The following is a 17,630-nucleotide window of genomic DNA, read 5'->3' on the forward strand; positions in this document are numbered from 1 at the left end:
AAAACGAAACAGGTATACAATAAACGTTGGTGAGAAAAGGAAAAAAAGGGTAAAAGTGCAAAAAGTTCAACAGCGAAGAATAATAACGTCGATTTCACTTCAATACATGTCATCGTTGGTTAGTGTGACAGTGTGTATTTTTCGCAGCTTCCGTACTAATGTAGGTGGACATGGATCAAGGTGTATGCAGATTTTGTTGCAAGAAATAAGCTACGATATTCATTTTTTAATAAGACAGGACCTGACCTATTGGCAATTGAAGGTGAAAAATAAAACTGGCATCTTGATTCTTGCATCATTGACGCAACGATGTTTGTTAACAAAAAAAACAGCTTGCCACCCAGGCCTCAAGTGCCAAACCATGAACACATACTGGAAGACCTCGAGAAGGCTGGGGTGGACGACGTAGCGTTCAAGATCATAAGTAAACATTTGCGACATTTATGTTGAATTAAAAGAATATATGATGTTGATTTTAAAATCTTTTCTGGTGAAAATTTTTCTAAAAATTTTTCATATAATTTTTTAGAATTTCTGTATAATTTTATAACTTTCTCAGATTTTTTATACAAATTGGAACACTTCAGAAATACTCAAAGTCTGCATCTTTTTTTTCAGAATTTTTCATGTATGTTTTAATTATGAAATATCCAAAGATTTCTAAGATATTTGTTCTCTATAATTTCTGATGAAATGTCATAAAATCTAAAACAGTAAAAATTATATTTTTGAAATTATGAGACAAGAAATCTTAGAATATTTTAGACTGCACGTGTATGAAAAATTCTAAGAGAAATAGACTTTCTGAGTATTTCTGAAAAATGTTCCAATTCATATAAAAATTATGAGAAAAATTTTGACCAGGGTTCTCTTGCAAAACACAATTAAAACCTGCGGAAAGACTCGTGCTTAATTTATGTTGTATTCATGGTTTGATCGTCGAACCACTTATTTACTTAATTTTGTTTAACATTATTTGATTTCATTTCTATGAATGTAATTTCAGATGATTTGTGTGTGAAAGATGGTTCGATGGATAGTAATAGCTCTGATATATACAAAAAAGTGAAAACCTACTTAAATACCAAACAGCAATTGAAGCAGCTGGAAAGCACCTTGAAGAAAGAAGAACAACAAATGCACACAGATAACGAAGAAATAAAGAGGCTCGCGGATGACATTAGGAAGCAGGCAGAAGCAGCTCTGGTAACACATTAGAGAAAATAAATTCACACTTGCGAGAGTATACTAGTCATTATGATGTTGTTTTAATAATTGATTTATCATATCAAATAGAAATTATGTTACGCTTGTATAATTTATTCTGCAAACTTTTAATCCATTGTCAATCTTCAGCTAGCATAAATTCTATTTATACCTTTTTCTAAAGTTTCTTAAATAGACGAATTTATCTTTTTGTATAAAAATAATTTTTAAATTGATAATTCATCGCAAATAAATTTAACTCGTATTTATGTGTAAAAAACATTTACTTATCCATCAAATAATTGTATCATAATATCGTGTATAATATTTAATGATAAAATCTCGGTCGATAATCTTTTTATGTTCTTAACATTGAATACATACATTTGCGTATACATGCTCATGTGTACTGGTACGCTGAATAGTACACGATTACACATTTCATTGGTACATTAATGATATGTAATATTTCATAGAACAATCCCAACGAAACTTATATGACAAGGCACAATAACAACTTAATGTCTAGCACTACTAATAGTAGTAGTTACGATAATTTATAATCTATCACATTCATCATATTGATCAACATTTATAAAGATTTATGATTTCCCTTCACTTGTTGTATGTAAAAACTTACATATTACTCTCTTATATTGTATCTTGTATACATGTATTAAAGATATGTGAAGTGGCTCATTATTAAGAGGAACCATACGATAGCTTTGGTCATTCAAAGAGTTATTAAAAGTTGCACTACGTTATATATTTGATCGAATATGGTAAAAAAAAAGTAGAGAATTATATTTTGTTAAATATTTTTTTGTAACAAACAGCTCGTATTTTAATTTTCTTATGAAAACTCGCTCTTTATTTGAATTTTTTTATAACTCTTTGAATAAGAGAGATTATCGAATGTTGCCTGTTAAGCGTGTGGCTATCTTTTCATATGTGTAATTTATATCTTATACAATAAAAATATATTGTTACAATTAATAATATTTATATCTCGTAATACTGTATTGTGCACAACTATTTCAGAAACTTATTTCTATGATTAGCTTCTAAATAAGAAATCAAAAACAATTCTAAACGGTTTTAATTACTAAATAACTGTGTGCCACTGAGCAATATATTAAATATAAAAAAAAAATGATCAAAAGCTCGAGAACAGATTAATTATTGCTAATGTCAAAGAATATAGTTATAAAAAATATATAGGCTTATAAAATCTGATAACAATATAACCTTTCGCATAAGTAGCTACTCTAAAAAATGCGCGAAAGAAAGATACAATTATAATTAACGCGCAAATATTTTTCTCTATATATGTAATGAATCTCTTTATAATAGTATTTCTTGTTTTTGATATACAGCTCATCTGTATATGTAAATTCAACCTAAACAAAACGATACTGCGTCAATACGATTTGTAAAGACAGAACTAACTGTAGTGTCTCGTGCCAAATGAATCGCGAGCATCGAGCACGGCACCGCCCTTAGTCTATGGCACCGCCTAAATGATAACTTGGTACCATATCAAATCGACTCGCAGGTTCATTAAGGTAGGCACACCATGTAAATCCTGGTGGGTACCCTGGAAAAGAGTCGGAGATTAATATAATGAGGTGAATATAATGAGAGATTAATATAAATGATATAAACGTAATGCATATCCTGACATGTGGTTCATATTTTTTTTACATGTTTAAAAAATGTATCATAAATATAAAATCATATAGGATTATATAACAAAATATATTAATGAAACTTTAAAATTATCAATCTAACATCTTACAATATTTAAATTTTATTTTCATGACATCAGGATACGCACATTTAAAGTTTAAAATATACCATTGTATATTTTTTTAAATATTAGCACGTTTGACAAAAGACATGTTATTTTTTTTCAAATCATTTTTTATATATTAGTAGCATCCTTTATCTACTCAATTTTGAAAAAAATATGTAAATAAAAAGGTAGAACTCGTTAAATGTTAAGTCGGAAAATGTTAACTCGGAAAATGTTAAGATAATACAATGTAAAAGGCAATCAAACAGAAATGTATGTAGTTATTTAAAATATTTTCCCTTTTTTATTATGTGAAAGTGAATGTTAGATGTGCAAACTCCCAAATAATCATGCATGTAAAGCAGAAAATAATTGGACATAAAATTAGTGAAATAATAATAGTAATAAAATTTCTTATATCAAAACACATGACACGCAAAAATCTTTTAGCAAATTGGATACGTATGAAAAAAAAATCATCCATCTATTCAAAGTACGTCTAAATTTAGAATTCAATTTTCGCTTTGGTACATTAAGCGCAATCAAGATTTAGTAACTAATTTAATTGTGCCAACGTCTCCTTTTTAATTTTCATTGTTCTTTTCAATTTAATTGTGCTAGAATCTGAGCACATTACATTCAAAATCCTGTTTTATATTAACGTAAAATAACTTACGTGTCTTATTCAATGTATTTTAAAATTATCATAGTAAAAACATGCTTGATATAATACTTACATAATATTAGAGATATTATTATTACGTGCTGATGATATGCGGATGAGGTAATATACTGAGATTCATCATCTTCCGTCCGGCTGCATGCAAGTAATCCCTCAAGATTAGTATGTTAGTTACATATTAATACGTATTACACAAAAGTTAATACAAGCTCCAAAGCTACGGAGATAAAAATTAATATTTAACCGTCGTTTTACGATGTTGATCTATGTTTCACATAAAAATACACGGCAAGGTAAAGAATAGACATATGCATATATTTTTATTCCACAACATTTTTAACAATCATATAAAAGTGCTTTACAATTTATATTGTATATAGGAATCGGCGGTTCTGTACAATTACAATTTTGTAGTGGATTCTGCAAAATAAGTACTCTGTAAATGATATAAAAGTATATTACATCTTAATATTATGTCTATGACTTACATCTATGCAGATTTTCAGGACGGATGTAACAAATATGCAAACTTGATATCTCGTATATATCTTCTCGTATATACATTTCCACCAATGTAGATTAATTTTGATCGCAGTTTAACTTACTCTTTTTCTAATTCTTAGAACTAAAGAAAGATAAAGAGTAAGTTAAACTGAAATCAAAGTTAATCTGCATTGATGGAAACAGGCATAATACATTTAAATCGCGCACATGCACGATAGTTTTATGTTTACAATATATCACTAATTTGTAGCACTATTTATAATATAACTAAGAGTGAATCATCTCCGTAGCGTTGACTATTATCATTGAATAATAATTTTATCATAGTCAGTCGCTCTTTACGATTGTACATGAACGATTGCACTAAGAGAGATAGAGCGACTACATATAATGCTTAGTCTAAAGAAATTCCAATATAATTCTTTAAAATATTAACATCAAATAATCACCAGATTATTATTTGAAGATTCAATTTGTGGAATTCATTATTTTTATAATTAAACAATACACATTTGACGATTCTGCTCCGATAATAACTGTATGTGCACGATATACCCTGTCTTTAGTATAAATCTCATATTTTTAAAAGAGTAGTGCCTCACCTCAGACGTATGGCAAATGTAATAATTAATAATTCAGGCTCGAAAAAATTTAATCCGGAAGTAAAAACAAAATAAATGAGATGAACAGTATATCGAATACGATAGTGCCGTTCGGTGTTTAGTCCTTATTATACTAGTACTATTACTCTCGACAAAGAAGGAATTCTCAATCTTAAGTAACGACAACACATTTGATAAAATTATATTAGTCACAAATAAATGCAAGTTGTGCGCATTTTAAAGAAAAGACCAATAATAAGTAACGTTGTATGTAGGCTGATACTTTTAAATTAAAGAAAACCAATTTTACCTTTTAAAATGGTGAACAATTTGTTTAGTTAATATAACATATTTTGCTCAATTCGATGTTAAACAATCTAAGGTCTTAAAAGTATGATCGTAATAAAGTTTCTTCTTTATTTCTAGTATTTTTTCAAATTATATTTTGGAAGCTGTGACATGATATGTATTATCATATAACAGACATGATATGATATATATAATGGTTTTGTCATTTTTTGATATGTTATTTAATGGTGCAATAAAGCATAATCACTACTAATTGCAGATAAAATTAAAAAAAAATTGATATTGACATATATCAATACCATAAAAAATTTCTCAATGATTGTAGTGCAGATAAAAGCAAAGCCAGATATAAATGCCGTGATTTGAAAATATATATAATATATAGAAAGCACACATATATGATGAAATTTTAAATAACAGATGAACTGTAAGAAATAATTTTCATAATACTTCATTAATATCTTCCTTTAAATGCATTAATTTTTCAAATTATCTACAAATGGAATGTGATAACAAGATAGACCGTCTCGACTTGTGATCGTTTACAAATTACAATCAACAAATTTTACTTTAAAAAAATATATATAAATACGATTATCTTGTATTTTTAGAATATAATTTCTGAAGCATGAATTTTTTATCGTTAATTGCACCACTACTATGTAATAACATAGTACAATTTTTAAAAATACTAAAAAACATGAATAATTATCCTGCAATATTATATCAATAGTGTAATTTCATTACGTTGCGCTTATAATCTAGTAACATCATAATTTTTTAAACATGATTGAATGAATCATTGCGTAACACACAACTTGATTATACAACATTATTAAATCATTTGAAGTGTCATGTACACATTAACGTAGTTTCTCGAGAATTTTTATTGTAAGACTCTAAAGTGTCTTTTTTAAAACTGATATATCAGTCTCCATTGGCAGTCATCTAGTGAAGTCTGGCATTAGAAAGAATTTACGTAACGTCAACTTGCCTTTCGGCTTGTATTTGAGATGGTCCTCAATGAATTGACAAGGACAACGGGCGGAGACACAGTGGCGCGGTGGAACAGACAGACCCATAACGCCTCTATCACGTTCCTGCGAGTCTATAACCAGATCAAGTCTGCGACGCACGAAGTGACGTGCCCATCGAGACGCATACCTCAGCAACAGCAACTCCGCCCGTTCCTGTCAACACACACCATCATCATTCAATAGAACCCTTCGCCTGAGTCACGAAATAGTAACGTGTTTCTTTCCCATTTTTTTCTGCTAAGAAATTCACATATTTATGTTCCAAGGTGAAACATAAGCTTACAAGTTCAGTTTCATTGTTATATATTTTTAATATATATATATACATATATATAATTATTGAGACTTGATATTTTTATCAATAATATCCTTCAATATAGTACAATTTATAAATAATCTATATAATAATGATATGTCTGACTGCCATTATGCTCGATAATATTAAGGTCAGTCAAATGAAAACAAGACAAATTGTATGTATAACGAGCATGGCGCGGACATTGGTAATCCTTTTCTGTGTGTTTATGGATGTGACCTCTGTTGGGAATTAGGGGAGAACGCCACAAATGTTCACGGCTCTGTTTGTTAGATGTGCTCGAAGTGAGGTCAACACGTTGCGTGTGCGTCCGACATCACTATGGAGGTCGGGAAAGAAGAACAGCGAGGTGTAGTGCGGTTTTTGTCTGCGGAAAGTGTCAGGAGGGAACTAATTTGAGTACATCGTTTATTCCACGCAAACACACGCGCATGTGACATACTGTGTTCGCCATACACAGCAGACATTTGGGCATGAATTGCACTTCCTGACACCCCTTCCGCAGTCAAAAACTACACCTCGCTGTTTTTCTTTCCCGACCTCCATAGTGATGTCGGACGCACACATGACGCGCTGACCTCACTTCGAGCACATCTAACAAACAAATGACACAGCGGTGAACATTCGCACCTTTCTCCCCTAATTCCCAATAGAGGGCACGTCCATAAACACACAGAAAAGAGTTACCAATGTCCGCGCTATGCTCGTTATACAGTCTGTCTCGCCTTCATTTGACTGACCCTAATAACTTTTTATTACCTGAATAAATTTTTTCGTTGTTATAAAAAATATATGTTCATTATCAGTTAAAAATTATTTGTTCACCATTTTACAGGTATATTTGTTTTTCATAACATTATGTATTTAACAATATATTTCATCAAGATTGTAAAATATAACTAGAAAACGAAATAATTATTGATAAAAGAGTAAATACTGATCCACTACTTATCGGAATAAAAGAGAAGACTTGACAAATATAATCCTAAAAATTTTTGTGACTGCATTTGCTTCCCAAAGGAAACAATTTACTGGAATGCTGAAATAAAATAGAAATTATTATATTCATTGCTATCTATATCTATCGATTAAGTAAGCCACAGATCTTTCGATTTGATTTTAACGTTAAATGTAGCAATATATGATCTTCAAAATATAGTACAAATGAATGTAATCTTTATCTTATGTAAAAATATAATATCTTGTGTATAATATATAAGTGCCACATTTAGCATTAAATGTGGAATGTAAATATGAGTCTTGATCTGAAAACGATCCAGCTCTATTTTATATATAGCTCTATAATTATATTAATTTCAATCCTTGATTCTCACTTATTATGTACCAGTTAGCTTTGATATCTCTAGATAAAATGTTAAGTACATTCAAAATATTTTAAAATTAAACGCATATAAAATCAATAATTCCCAAAATAATATAACAAACAGCAATTACAAATAATGGATATTGCAGAGTAACCACTATGCTCATAAGCATATTAATAAAAGACAGTTTCAACAAAATTTAAAAGAATAAATTTCTTTTAAAATTCTTGTAACACGCAACAAATATTTGAATAAAATTAAGAAGCTGCATTCACGTTCGTATATTGTGCCGTACATTTAGCTGTTTATGTATCAATAAAAACATGGCATCTTTTTACAAATGTATATTAAATATAAAATTGTCTTAAATAAAGACAATTATGACGTAAGTTATTCGATAAAAGTAAATAATGGTTTTCTTTGGAAGCTACTTATATATGCAGTAATGTGCATTTGTGAGAAAATTCAATAAATCATAAAACCTCTGCATTTTTTATCCACGAGTAATTATGAAATCGCAAGTATCTTTTTATAAGCAGCATGTGAAACAATCGCATTTCTCAAATGCCTCTGTCTCTGAGAAAGCTACTCCACCTAGGACAAAAGTCTCTGCCCTGAACGCGTGGTTTATTACGTAACCATTCCTCTATATATTGACAAGGGCACAGAGCGGACGCTAAGTGACGTGGCGAAGAAGGATTTCCACCCTCCTCGTCAACTGTCCAATCCAAACGTCGACGTAAGTAATCCTTCGCCCAACGTTGCACATAACGGCAGAATACTTGTTCGTTTTTACCCTGGTAGTTTAATATAATACACAACAAAACGTTTAATATAGCTTGTTGCAATCAGTAATTGAATTTCGTGTATAAGCCGGATTTATATAGCAATTAAAGTTCATATATTGAAGAGCTAAAGATGCTCCAATTCTTTTTGTTTATACCTATATAATACTTAAATCAAAACAAGTTCACGCTATGAAAGAAGACAGAAAAACGCCAATGTAGAAAATGTAAATTAAAAAGAAATAAAACTGCACTTTTTGCCTTGTTTTATGTTTACTAATGGAGAAATAACATTTTTATATTTATTTTATTAGCTCCTCAATATCCAGCCAAATTAATAAAATATTGAAAAAATTACAAAAAACTAATAAACAAAATTTTTAAGTAAAATAAAATAAAAAAAAAAATTTGAACAAAATATATAAAAATTAAGTCAATAAGATTAGTGAGATTACGCGCTTTACCTGTTTACGAGATATTCTCGTGGTGGTGCTGCCTTGTATAACAATGTCACTATCATCAATGTCCATACGCTGTTGCAATTCTCGTTGTCGACTTAAATCGCTTGCATCATCGCCACCAATTACTCTGCCTTCGCGTTCTTCCCTCTCTATTATTTCCTGTAGTTTTTTCTGCCACACAAAAATCAAATCGTTATATTAGAATATTAGATATACATGTCTCGCAGATATACATAAATAATTAAAAATTATAACAAAGGACGATAGCGTCATTCTGTGTTCATCTAAAAAGGATATTATCTCGCGTCAAAATTTTATATTATTTAAAAAACAATATTTAATCATAGTCACTGCATTAGTCAATGAACAAATAAGAAATTGAACCAATTATATGAAGTAAAAACAACTTAATATATTTTTATTGTCAAGTCAAAATAATATTCTTATTTTTCATCAATCAAATCTTCATGAAAATTAAATCTAAAGAATATTAATTAATTTACAATTTATTATTTTTAAATTTTAACATTTTTCTTAAACAGTTATTTACCGGTGGTTGTTCAGTAACTAATGCAATGACCCTACTCCAATAAAAACTTCACTTACAACGCAATCCGTAGTATCAAAATATATAAAACATAGGTTGACTTTATGGCAGGAGATCTTCCCTCTGTCGTCCAATCCAAGCAATATTTTATGCCTTAATAAATGTTTGTTAACTTGAGCCATACATTTCTCGAGATTGTGATTGAGCTTTATCTTGACGAACATGCAGAAGAATATTGCAGCTGCGTTCAGGACTAACCACATAACACCAAGTCCAAACAATGTAAGACCAGTCACGCCAGAGAACAATAGACCGAGCAGTACAATAAAGGCGGTGAATATCCAAAGGACGAGAATCCTCTTGTAGCATATGTTATACATGTTGAAACGTACATCGTTCACAAGTAATTCCATTATGTGAACGTAATCTTCTACTGTAAGCTGTAATATATCTAATTTTATTAGACTGCTGATCATTGAATTCATTTAAAGTACATAAAAGAAAGTATGTAAACTGATATTTTTATGTTAATTCTGGAGTGAATTTTTATTCAAGTTTAGTACAATTTTTGTTATTAAACTTTTGATAGCTTAAAATAACATTTGATAAGATTTTTTTTACATTAAAATAATATTCGTTCAATTATTTTACTTTCTTGCAACTTGACAGTAAAAAAAACATGTAAAAAAATTCTTAATTATATGGGAGAATTTTTATTCAGAATAGTGTTAACTTAAAAAAAAATATGAATAGTATTTTATGATTAAATATTTTAATGTTTTATATCACATCTTATAATTTAAACACATACAGAACATTTTTAATGTAGAAAAATTATTATAAAATTCACAGATATATGTAAAGGAGCTATACATATTATCAAATATTATAATCCTAAGAGAATTTCAATGAAAATAAAAAATTATAATACATATATATTAAAGTAATACAACATACTAAATTACGGTGTTAAATAGCTTGACGCTGAAGCAGTCGCTTATATGGACACTTATTTAAAATTGTTAGAGAAGAGAAAGGAATTGTGAGATAGGTGTAAGCTGGTGAAATATCATGATATCTCGTATAATTCGCGTTGAATTCGAAGAACAATCGTTAAAGTTATTTCGTTACAGTCTCTTTAAGCATTGCAGGACGATTATTGATCATTAGTATTCACTGCATTTTTATAAAAGTTGACTTTCAGTTTTGCAGGTAGAAATTTTTAGATGTATATTCTTTACGTCATTTTGAAAAGTAGTATGTTAGATATTGATTTTTTAATTTTAGCCTAGCTTAAAGACCTTCAACGCGGCTTCCAAATAATGTAATTCAATTTAATGTGCGACGTAATGTATATATAAATTCGGTATATAAAGTTTATATTATGCATGAAGAGAACTGTGAGCCATTTGCATTACTGATATGATGACCGCTCTTGCGATAGTGGACGTTGCATAATGCTTACTAGCAGCAAAAAAAATTATTTTTTAAGTCAAAGAAATTATTTTTAAAAAATTTTTTCAGATAAAATACATTTTATGAAATTTTGTTTTGTGATACTCATTAGTGTGTCAGATTTACGAAGGATCATTAATTTATGATTTTTTATTAGTCAGTATGCCATGACCCCTTTCCTATCTCACAAACGCATCCTTTTTTACTTGTTCAGTAAATTGTAAATTGTAACTGTACGTTTGTTATACCAGTTGAATTAGCTTCTACTGAAATAAAATGATTGGTACAATTTTGTGACTAACAAATTGGTATTCATAAATTGTGTCGCGTTAATATTTATTGAATTATTTTAAGAAAACAAAATGATATTTCTGCACCCTCTTCTCTCTTTTACTAATAATACATTGCTAAATGTTGTATAAATAGAATATAAAAGCAAATGAGAGCCAAATGTTATAATTGATAAGCGTATATTGTTAATATATGCATATTAATTGCAACATTTGATTCTCATTTGTTTTTATATTCTATTTATTCAAATATAAATTATTCTAAAAACAAAGTTTGGTCTTTCAGAATAAATAAGGATAGCTTACAGCCCTTCTCATAAAAATTATTGAAACTATAATGAAATTAAAAGATAGAGGTCGACCGATGGTTAGAAGACCAAAACTTGACTCGAGCTGTAGCAACCATCAAAGAAGAAAAGAAGATATGACAATATACGTACGGTTAGTCCTTGTGCCATCAATTCCTCCGGCACCAATTCCGGTCTGAATCTGGCTGGAGTAATCCATGGCCACTTAGTGTTTACTGGCAGGAGAGTAACGATAGTATCACCATTGGCGAAACCCTGTCTGATATTTCCGATCGACGTACTGATAACGTTGCTTGGCGCATTTCTCCCGTTGGACACGTCCCGTAGATCGATGGTCTTCAAAGAGGCGCTCTTGGCCGCCTCTGACGCACGAACGTCAGAAGGTAATTTAAGATCCGGCGTTTCGGACGTGATCGAACGATTTAAACCTGACCTATCTAAATTAATTTGGACGGATTCGGTTGCTATCACAGCACCTCTATACTCATTGGTATCATTAATGTTAGGTGGGTCGATATTTTTGCTGATTTTGTCGACCTGCACGGTGACCGATTCGGGTTTTATCACCGCAGGTGCGCTGCTGTTGGCGGCTTTCCTCTCGGCATCAGTGGTCTCCTTCGGATGGTCTGTCTCCTCATCAAATTGGACCCATTTCGTCGTTTGCGCAGCAAACGAAGTCATATTTTCTACACCCGGGGAATCAGCTGCCTTCGCATTGTCAGTTGTATCCTCAGAACTCATGACTACAAAGAATACATACATATGAATTTTAGAGCATGACCCGCTTATTGTAAATTTATATAAATTTTAACCCTGGGGTGTTGCTTATATTTTTTTAGCTTATCACTACTCTGGGTGAAAATTCACGAAGAAAGTTAAAAATTTTATTTCACTTTTTGTCTATTTTATTTCTAAGTGTAGAATAACAGATTTAACTCTTTGGGCCCCAATGAAATATATATATATGTTCCCACAAGTAGTTCAAGATACTACATATGTCATACAATTCCTATTTTATGTTAATAAATAGTAACTATCCAAAATAGTTATCAAAGGAGAAAGAAAAAAATTGAATCCCAAAGAATTAATACTTTAAATGTAAACAATTTTAATGTAAATAAAATGTTACTAAATTTCAAGTTATTTTAAGTTATTAAAATTTTAATGACAAAAATTAAACTAAACTTAAATTAGTACTTGGATGGAAATTCATCTATAAAATTTTTTATTTTTTTATAAGTATACTTTTGAAAGAATTTTTTTTTTACTTTGTTGCAAGGTATTAGAATAATTAAATTAACATTATTTTAATGTAAACAAAATGTTGCTAAATTTCAAGTAATTTTAATGTATAAAAATTTTAACAATAAACTGAAAACTAAACTGAATAGATGAAAAAATTCACCGGTAGCACTTCAGGGTTAAAGATAATTGTAAAAAATAAAACGATAAAACGTTAATTAATTGACAGAAAAAGTGCTTTGCTTTTTAACAATAATAAGCTACGATTCAAGGTAAATTCCGATCGAAGGCCGACCGCTCTTTTGTACTTATAATTTTTGGGCTCGCTGGGTCATTTATAGCGGCGCGTTTAATCGGCACTCGTCGGCACTCGTCGAACCGCTGATTTCGCTCGGCTAAAAGGGAGTGTCCCCGGACAAGGAATCTCGCGACGTGGGACTGTCATTCTCACGTGGAATTGTACCGTCACGACGGTACCGACCAGCGGCTGGATCATGATCGCGATCGCGGCTGGAGGACGATCGTCTTCGGACGGCGCACGACGGGCGCGGCGCTCGCGGGAAATTTCAGGTCCGTCGGTTGTCGTTCGGTCGGCCGTGTCCGGCCCGACGACGTTCCACCGACGGACCTCCGTCGTTCAAGTCGCGCTTAAACGGGATCTCTCGCGGGCGGACCGCGACGAGAAAAGATCGAGAGACAGAGAGAGATAAAATCATAAGCGAGCCAGGAAGAAAAGGGGAGAAGACGCGGACGATCGTGCGCGCCACGGCAAACGCACCGGATAACGTACCTGCTACGATGCAGCTGCTACCTGTCTCATACCCGCGCGAGCCGAAGAGGTGCGCGACGAATCACGAAATCAAGGTATACGACATCGGGGCACGGGACGACGGGGCTGGGGCGATGGCAGGGGCCGGGGGCGGGGAACGGCGTGGGAGAAGAGGGAACCGGTGGGAGTCGCGGGGAGGTAGGCGCGACCACGCGAAACGTAGCGCACCGCCTGTGTACGTTACATGCGTGGTGTGCCGCGGCCTACACCGTGCACGCACACCTGCGTGCGCGATCGCGTGTGCGCGCGCACGCGCGCGCGCGCACCTACATCCTACATATACACCTGTGCGCGATCTGGCGCGATCGTCCGTCGCCGGTCGCGTTCGCGCGATTCACATCGCGCATGAGCGGCCCTCTCCTTGAATCTCTCGTTGAATTTAAGCGAATTTTGTCGTCCTCGCACCTCTCCGTGCGCAATCGAGACAGAGTTCACCGTCGCGCGGAGGAGAAGCTTCGAGATGAGAATTGTTCACCTGTTTATCGTCCTCGTGCTCTCGTGTGCGACGACTATTTGCATTCTGATTATGCTCGCGACGTTATGCACGTACACCCACTCGAAGTTGCGTATACCTAAAACGCGTAACAGGATTATTTACATCTGATTATGCGCTCTCTAATGCGCCTCGTCGAAATTCTAGGCACTCCGCACCTGTTCCTGCGCTTTCGAAAAATCCGTACACCGTGCGTGGCTCTTCAATGAATAATAATGAACGAATCAGCGAATGGTGTGGGGCTAATTAATCTAATTTTATTAATTTAATTTCTCAATTATCATTGAAATTATAATTTAATTGGGATTAGTACGAGACAAGAATTTGATAAAAATGACAGGCGTAAAAATGGCGCGGGCATTTATCGGCCGATACTTGACAGCTATTGAATGTCATGTGCGTCAAGTCTGTTCGTTTTGATTGCACCTCGTCTCTCTGAATCTCGCTCTTTGGCCGATATTCATATAACCTATTCTTATTTAATAAGTACCATCTTAATAATAAGATATTTTGATTAACCTAATTGGCCGATTAAATTCATGAATTATCCATTATATTATTGTCTACAGCTAAACTTTTAATTTGCATCACTGTCTATCAAATATTAACCATCAATCTACTAATTAGATTAAATAATCTTAATTCAACTTATTTTTTACTTTCTTCTAGAGTTTTAAGAATTAGAAAAAAAGAGTAAATTAAATGAGATTAATATTAATTGACACTGATAGAAAACGATGACAGAAGAAAAGGAACAGAAAGGTTTGAAGTGTAGATTAAAAGTGCAGACCAGTGCAAACTTCATGCCTTCATGCCTATGCTGACGATGTGTTGACACGCGCATCTGACTGTCAAAATGTATTGCTTAAATTCGGTGTCTCGCGTATCGAGATGCGTCTTATCAAATATTAATTTTACTCGCTTGACAGCGAATATTCGACATAATGTACACGTCTATAAAAATGTCCTTGTTAAATCCCCGCGACTTAGCACAAGGTTAGAAAGGTACCGTTTCAATGATCGGCACAAGCCTCAGGAGAGAAAATCCAAGATGCTCCTCGCTGTATCCTTGACTACTTTAATTTTTAACTATGTTTTTGATATCGAGGATACCGACAAGGATGTTCCGGAAGTTATTATGACAATCAAGCGATCTGTATTGTTGATACAGGTTAGATATTGAAATTTGTATTGTCATATTTGTATTTAATATTTATGTAAATATTTTAGGTATATATGTTTATATAAGTATATATAAATAAACATGATAATTATACATGTTCAGTATATTTAGATGACATAATATTTTTCCAATATTTATGATTGTATTATCTAAGACTGCGTTTTGATATATATATACTAGGTGTCAGTATTGAAAATAGTTTACATTACATATAGATTTTCAACAAAATGCATTTTGGAACTAAATTGAATAATTATCATAAATATATAAGCATTATATAACATATATATTTTTAAATATACATTTTTGTCACTACAAAATGCCATTAGGAGAGGCTGAATCTTTATTTGAATCTCGTACATTTTCAGCAATGTTTGCTTTCCCTTTATAGAAGGGAGAATACGAGAGGGCAGAGCAAATGTTGCATCTGGCGTTGCGTCAGGCACAAACCATACAGCATTACGATGCTGTCACATACATTTACGACGTAATGGCTAATCTTGCCTTTGACACTGGAAACTATCGTAAAGCGGAAAATTTGTTTGTATCAGTTTTGCAAAGACTAATGTTAAAAGGAGCCACGGAGGATGACATGCAAGTCATCCATATAAGTCTTAAGATGGCTAAAGTGTTTGAACATTTAAATGAACCAAAGTAAGCAATGTGATCTGCCATAACTTCATTTTTATTTATTTTTGTTATAAAGTACACAAAGTTTAACATAGGATTAAAAATTACGTCTTTAACAATTAAAAAATAATATTTTTACACATTTGTTTGCCACCAACACTGTCAAGGTTTTTTAGTCCATTTAACTTATTATTTGAATATTTCAAATCAAGCCTTACGTATATTATTTATAAAAAAAATAAGATTTAAAAAATTTTATAAGCTTGTTATATTTTTAATGTCTTTTTATTATGTATTCATTATATATAATATATATATTTATTCATCTAGGAAAGCAGAACAAGGCTATAAATTTTGTATGCAGAATTTAAAATCACATATTGAAAAAGATCCTGATAATAAGGATGCTGCATTGCTACAGGGTATGGTCTTTGATTGGTATGCACGAATGCTACTTTCCCAGTCTCGACATACCGAAGCTTTTAACTATTTTCTTCAGGCTTATGATATATGTAAAAAGTTAAATGGTGAAGAACACGAACAGACTGTCGTTTTGCTGAACGATTTGGGAACGATTTGTTGTATACAAGGAGAATATGATGAAGCTATTAAATACTTGTCTGCTGCAGCAAAAATAGGTATTGATATAATTTAAGTAGGAGTAATTGTAATCGCAATATATGCATATAAATATAATATGTTTATAGGGGATAACTTGCCCGATATGATTGACTTGGGCTCAATTCACGTGAATTTAGGAAATGTGCTTTTGAAAAAAGGTTTATATGACGAAGCCAAAAAATCTTGTCAACGAGGAAGAAAAATAGCTAAAAGTAGAGACGACAATGATTCTTTGTTAGAAGCCAATGAATGCCTCAAGGAAGTAAAGAGATTATTGTCGTTGTAAATTCTTGTGATTATCTTGGACATACCTTAGTTAAAAATATGTATATTTGTGTGAAAATGTCACTTGTAAATATATGTAAAAAATATTTAAAATTATTTAAAGAATTTAATGAATTTTAATGATTTCAACAAAGGATCAAATTTAGAAACTTTTTAATAAAAACGGACTAGTCATTGATGTAAGTTTTACCTCTGACATGTAATTATGATTTAATATTATGTGTATAAATAAATAATCCAAATTTTTTTTTAAACTAAAATTTAAAATTAATTTTTGTGTTCTTTTTACAAGTATTGTTGACATACAGTTAAACAAAAAATAGCACTAAGAATCATAACAAAAAAAATTTAAACAATAAAACTTGAGCAGTAAGCGAATTAGCCAATGATAGTTAAGAATTTAAGGCATAATGTAGATGGTAGCAAATCCAAACTGTTTATTTCCTTACATCTTAATATATAAGTTTTTTTTTGTCATGATCCTTATTTCGATCGATGCAACACCCTTGTTTGATACGCATTTTCAATCCAAGTGAATAAGATCCAAAAATGACGACTTTATTGCGTCCAAAAACATCGCATTTGTCCAAGATGGAATTCATAAGCTACCCGAAAGATAGCTTAAAATGTTTAACCACTGAAAGCAACAATGAATACTTTGATTAAAAAATTAGTTTATTTTCTTGTAACTCTCGAATTTAGCCAAAAAATTGAATTATTCATTT

The 17,630-nt window shown here is 31.8% G+C and overlaps 3 protein-coding genes across 8 annotated transcripts; 2 read left to right on the forward strand and 1 right to left on the reverse strand.

Moving 5' to 3' along the window:
* Positions 1 to 21: 21 nt before the first annotated feature.
* Positions 22 to 2,202, forward strand: LOC105193698. Of its 2 annotated transcripts, XM_011158242.3 has the most exons (3): positions 22 to 160; positions 239 to 424; positions 1,007 to 2,202. In XM_011158242.3, the coding sequence occupies exons 2-3, from the start codon at positions 310 to 312 to the stop codon at positions 1,216 to 1,218; spliced, it is 327 nt and encodes a 108-aa protein (XP_011156544.1). In that variant the 5' UTR covers positions 22 to 160; positions 239 to 309; the 3' UTR covers positions 1,219 to 2,202. The 2 variants fall into 2 exon arrangements, with proteins under 2 accessions (XP_011156544.1, XP_011156543.1); XM_011158241.3 differs by having other exon boundaries at positions 102 to 424.
* Positions 1,476 to 13,849, reverse strand: LOC105193699 (transmembrane protein 268). Of its 5 annotated transcripts, XM_026134250.2 has the most exons (7): positions 13,655 to 13,848; positions 11,755 to 12,365; positions 9,629 to 10,009; positions 9,026 to 9,193; positions 6,093 to 6,288; positions 3,739 to 3,818; positions 1,476 to 2,803 (listed from the first exon to the last, which is right to left on the reverse strand). In XM_026134250.2, exons 2-6 carry the CDS (start codon positions 12,361 to 12,363, stop codon positions 3,760 to 3,762), a joined length of 1,413 nt encoding a protein of 470 aa, XP_025990035.2. In that variant the 5' UTR covers positions 12,364 to 12,365; positions 13,655 to 13,848; the 3' UTR covers positions 1,476 to 2,803; positions 3,739 to 3,759. The 5 variants fall into 5 exon arrangements, 4 of the variants coding, with proteins under 4 accessions (XP_025990035.2, XP_025990033.2, XP_039308566.1 ...); XR_005575376.1 differs by lacking the exon at positions 6,093 to 6,288; XM_026134248.2 differs by lacking the exon at positions 3,739 to 3,818.
* A 68-nt stretch (positions 13,850 to 13,917) lies between these two features.
* Positions 13,918 to 17,575, forward strand: LOC105193700 (tetratricopeptide repeat protein 19 homolog, mitochondrial). Its single transcript, XM_039452633.1, has 4 exons — positions 13,918 to 15,357; positions 15,761 to 16,023; positions 16,330 to 16,637; positions 16,707 to 17,575. The coding sequence occupies exons 1-4, from the start codon at positions 15,043 to 15,045 to the stop codon at positions 16,904 to 16,906; spliced, it is 1,086 nt and encodes a 361-aa protein (XP_039308567.1). The 5' UTR covers positions 13,918 to 15,042; the 3' UTR covers positions 16,907 to 17,575.
* Positions 17,576 to 17,630: the final 55 nt, after the last annotated feature.

Source organism: Solenopsis invicta, chromosome 8, assembly GCF_016802725.1.
Source record: "Solenopsis invicta isolate M01_SB chromosome 8, UNIL_Sinv_3.0, whole genome shotgun sequence".
Lineage (NCBI taxonomy): Eukaryota > Metazoa > Arthropoda > Insecta > Hymenoptera > Formicidae > Solenopsis > Solenopsis invicta.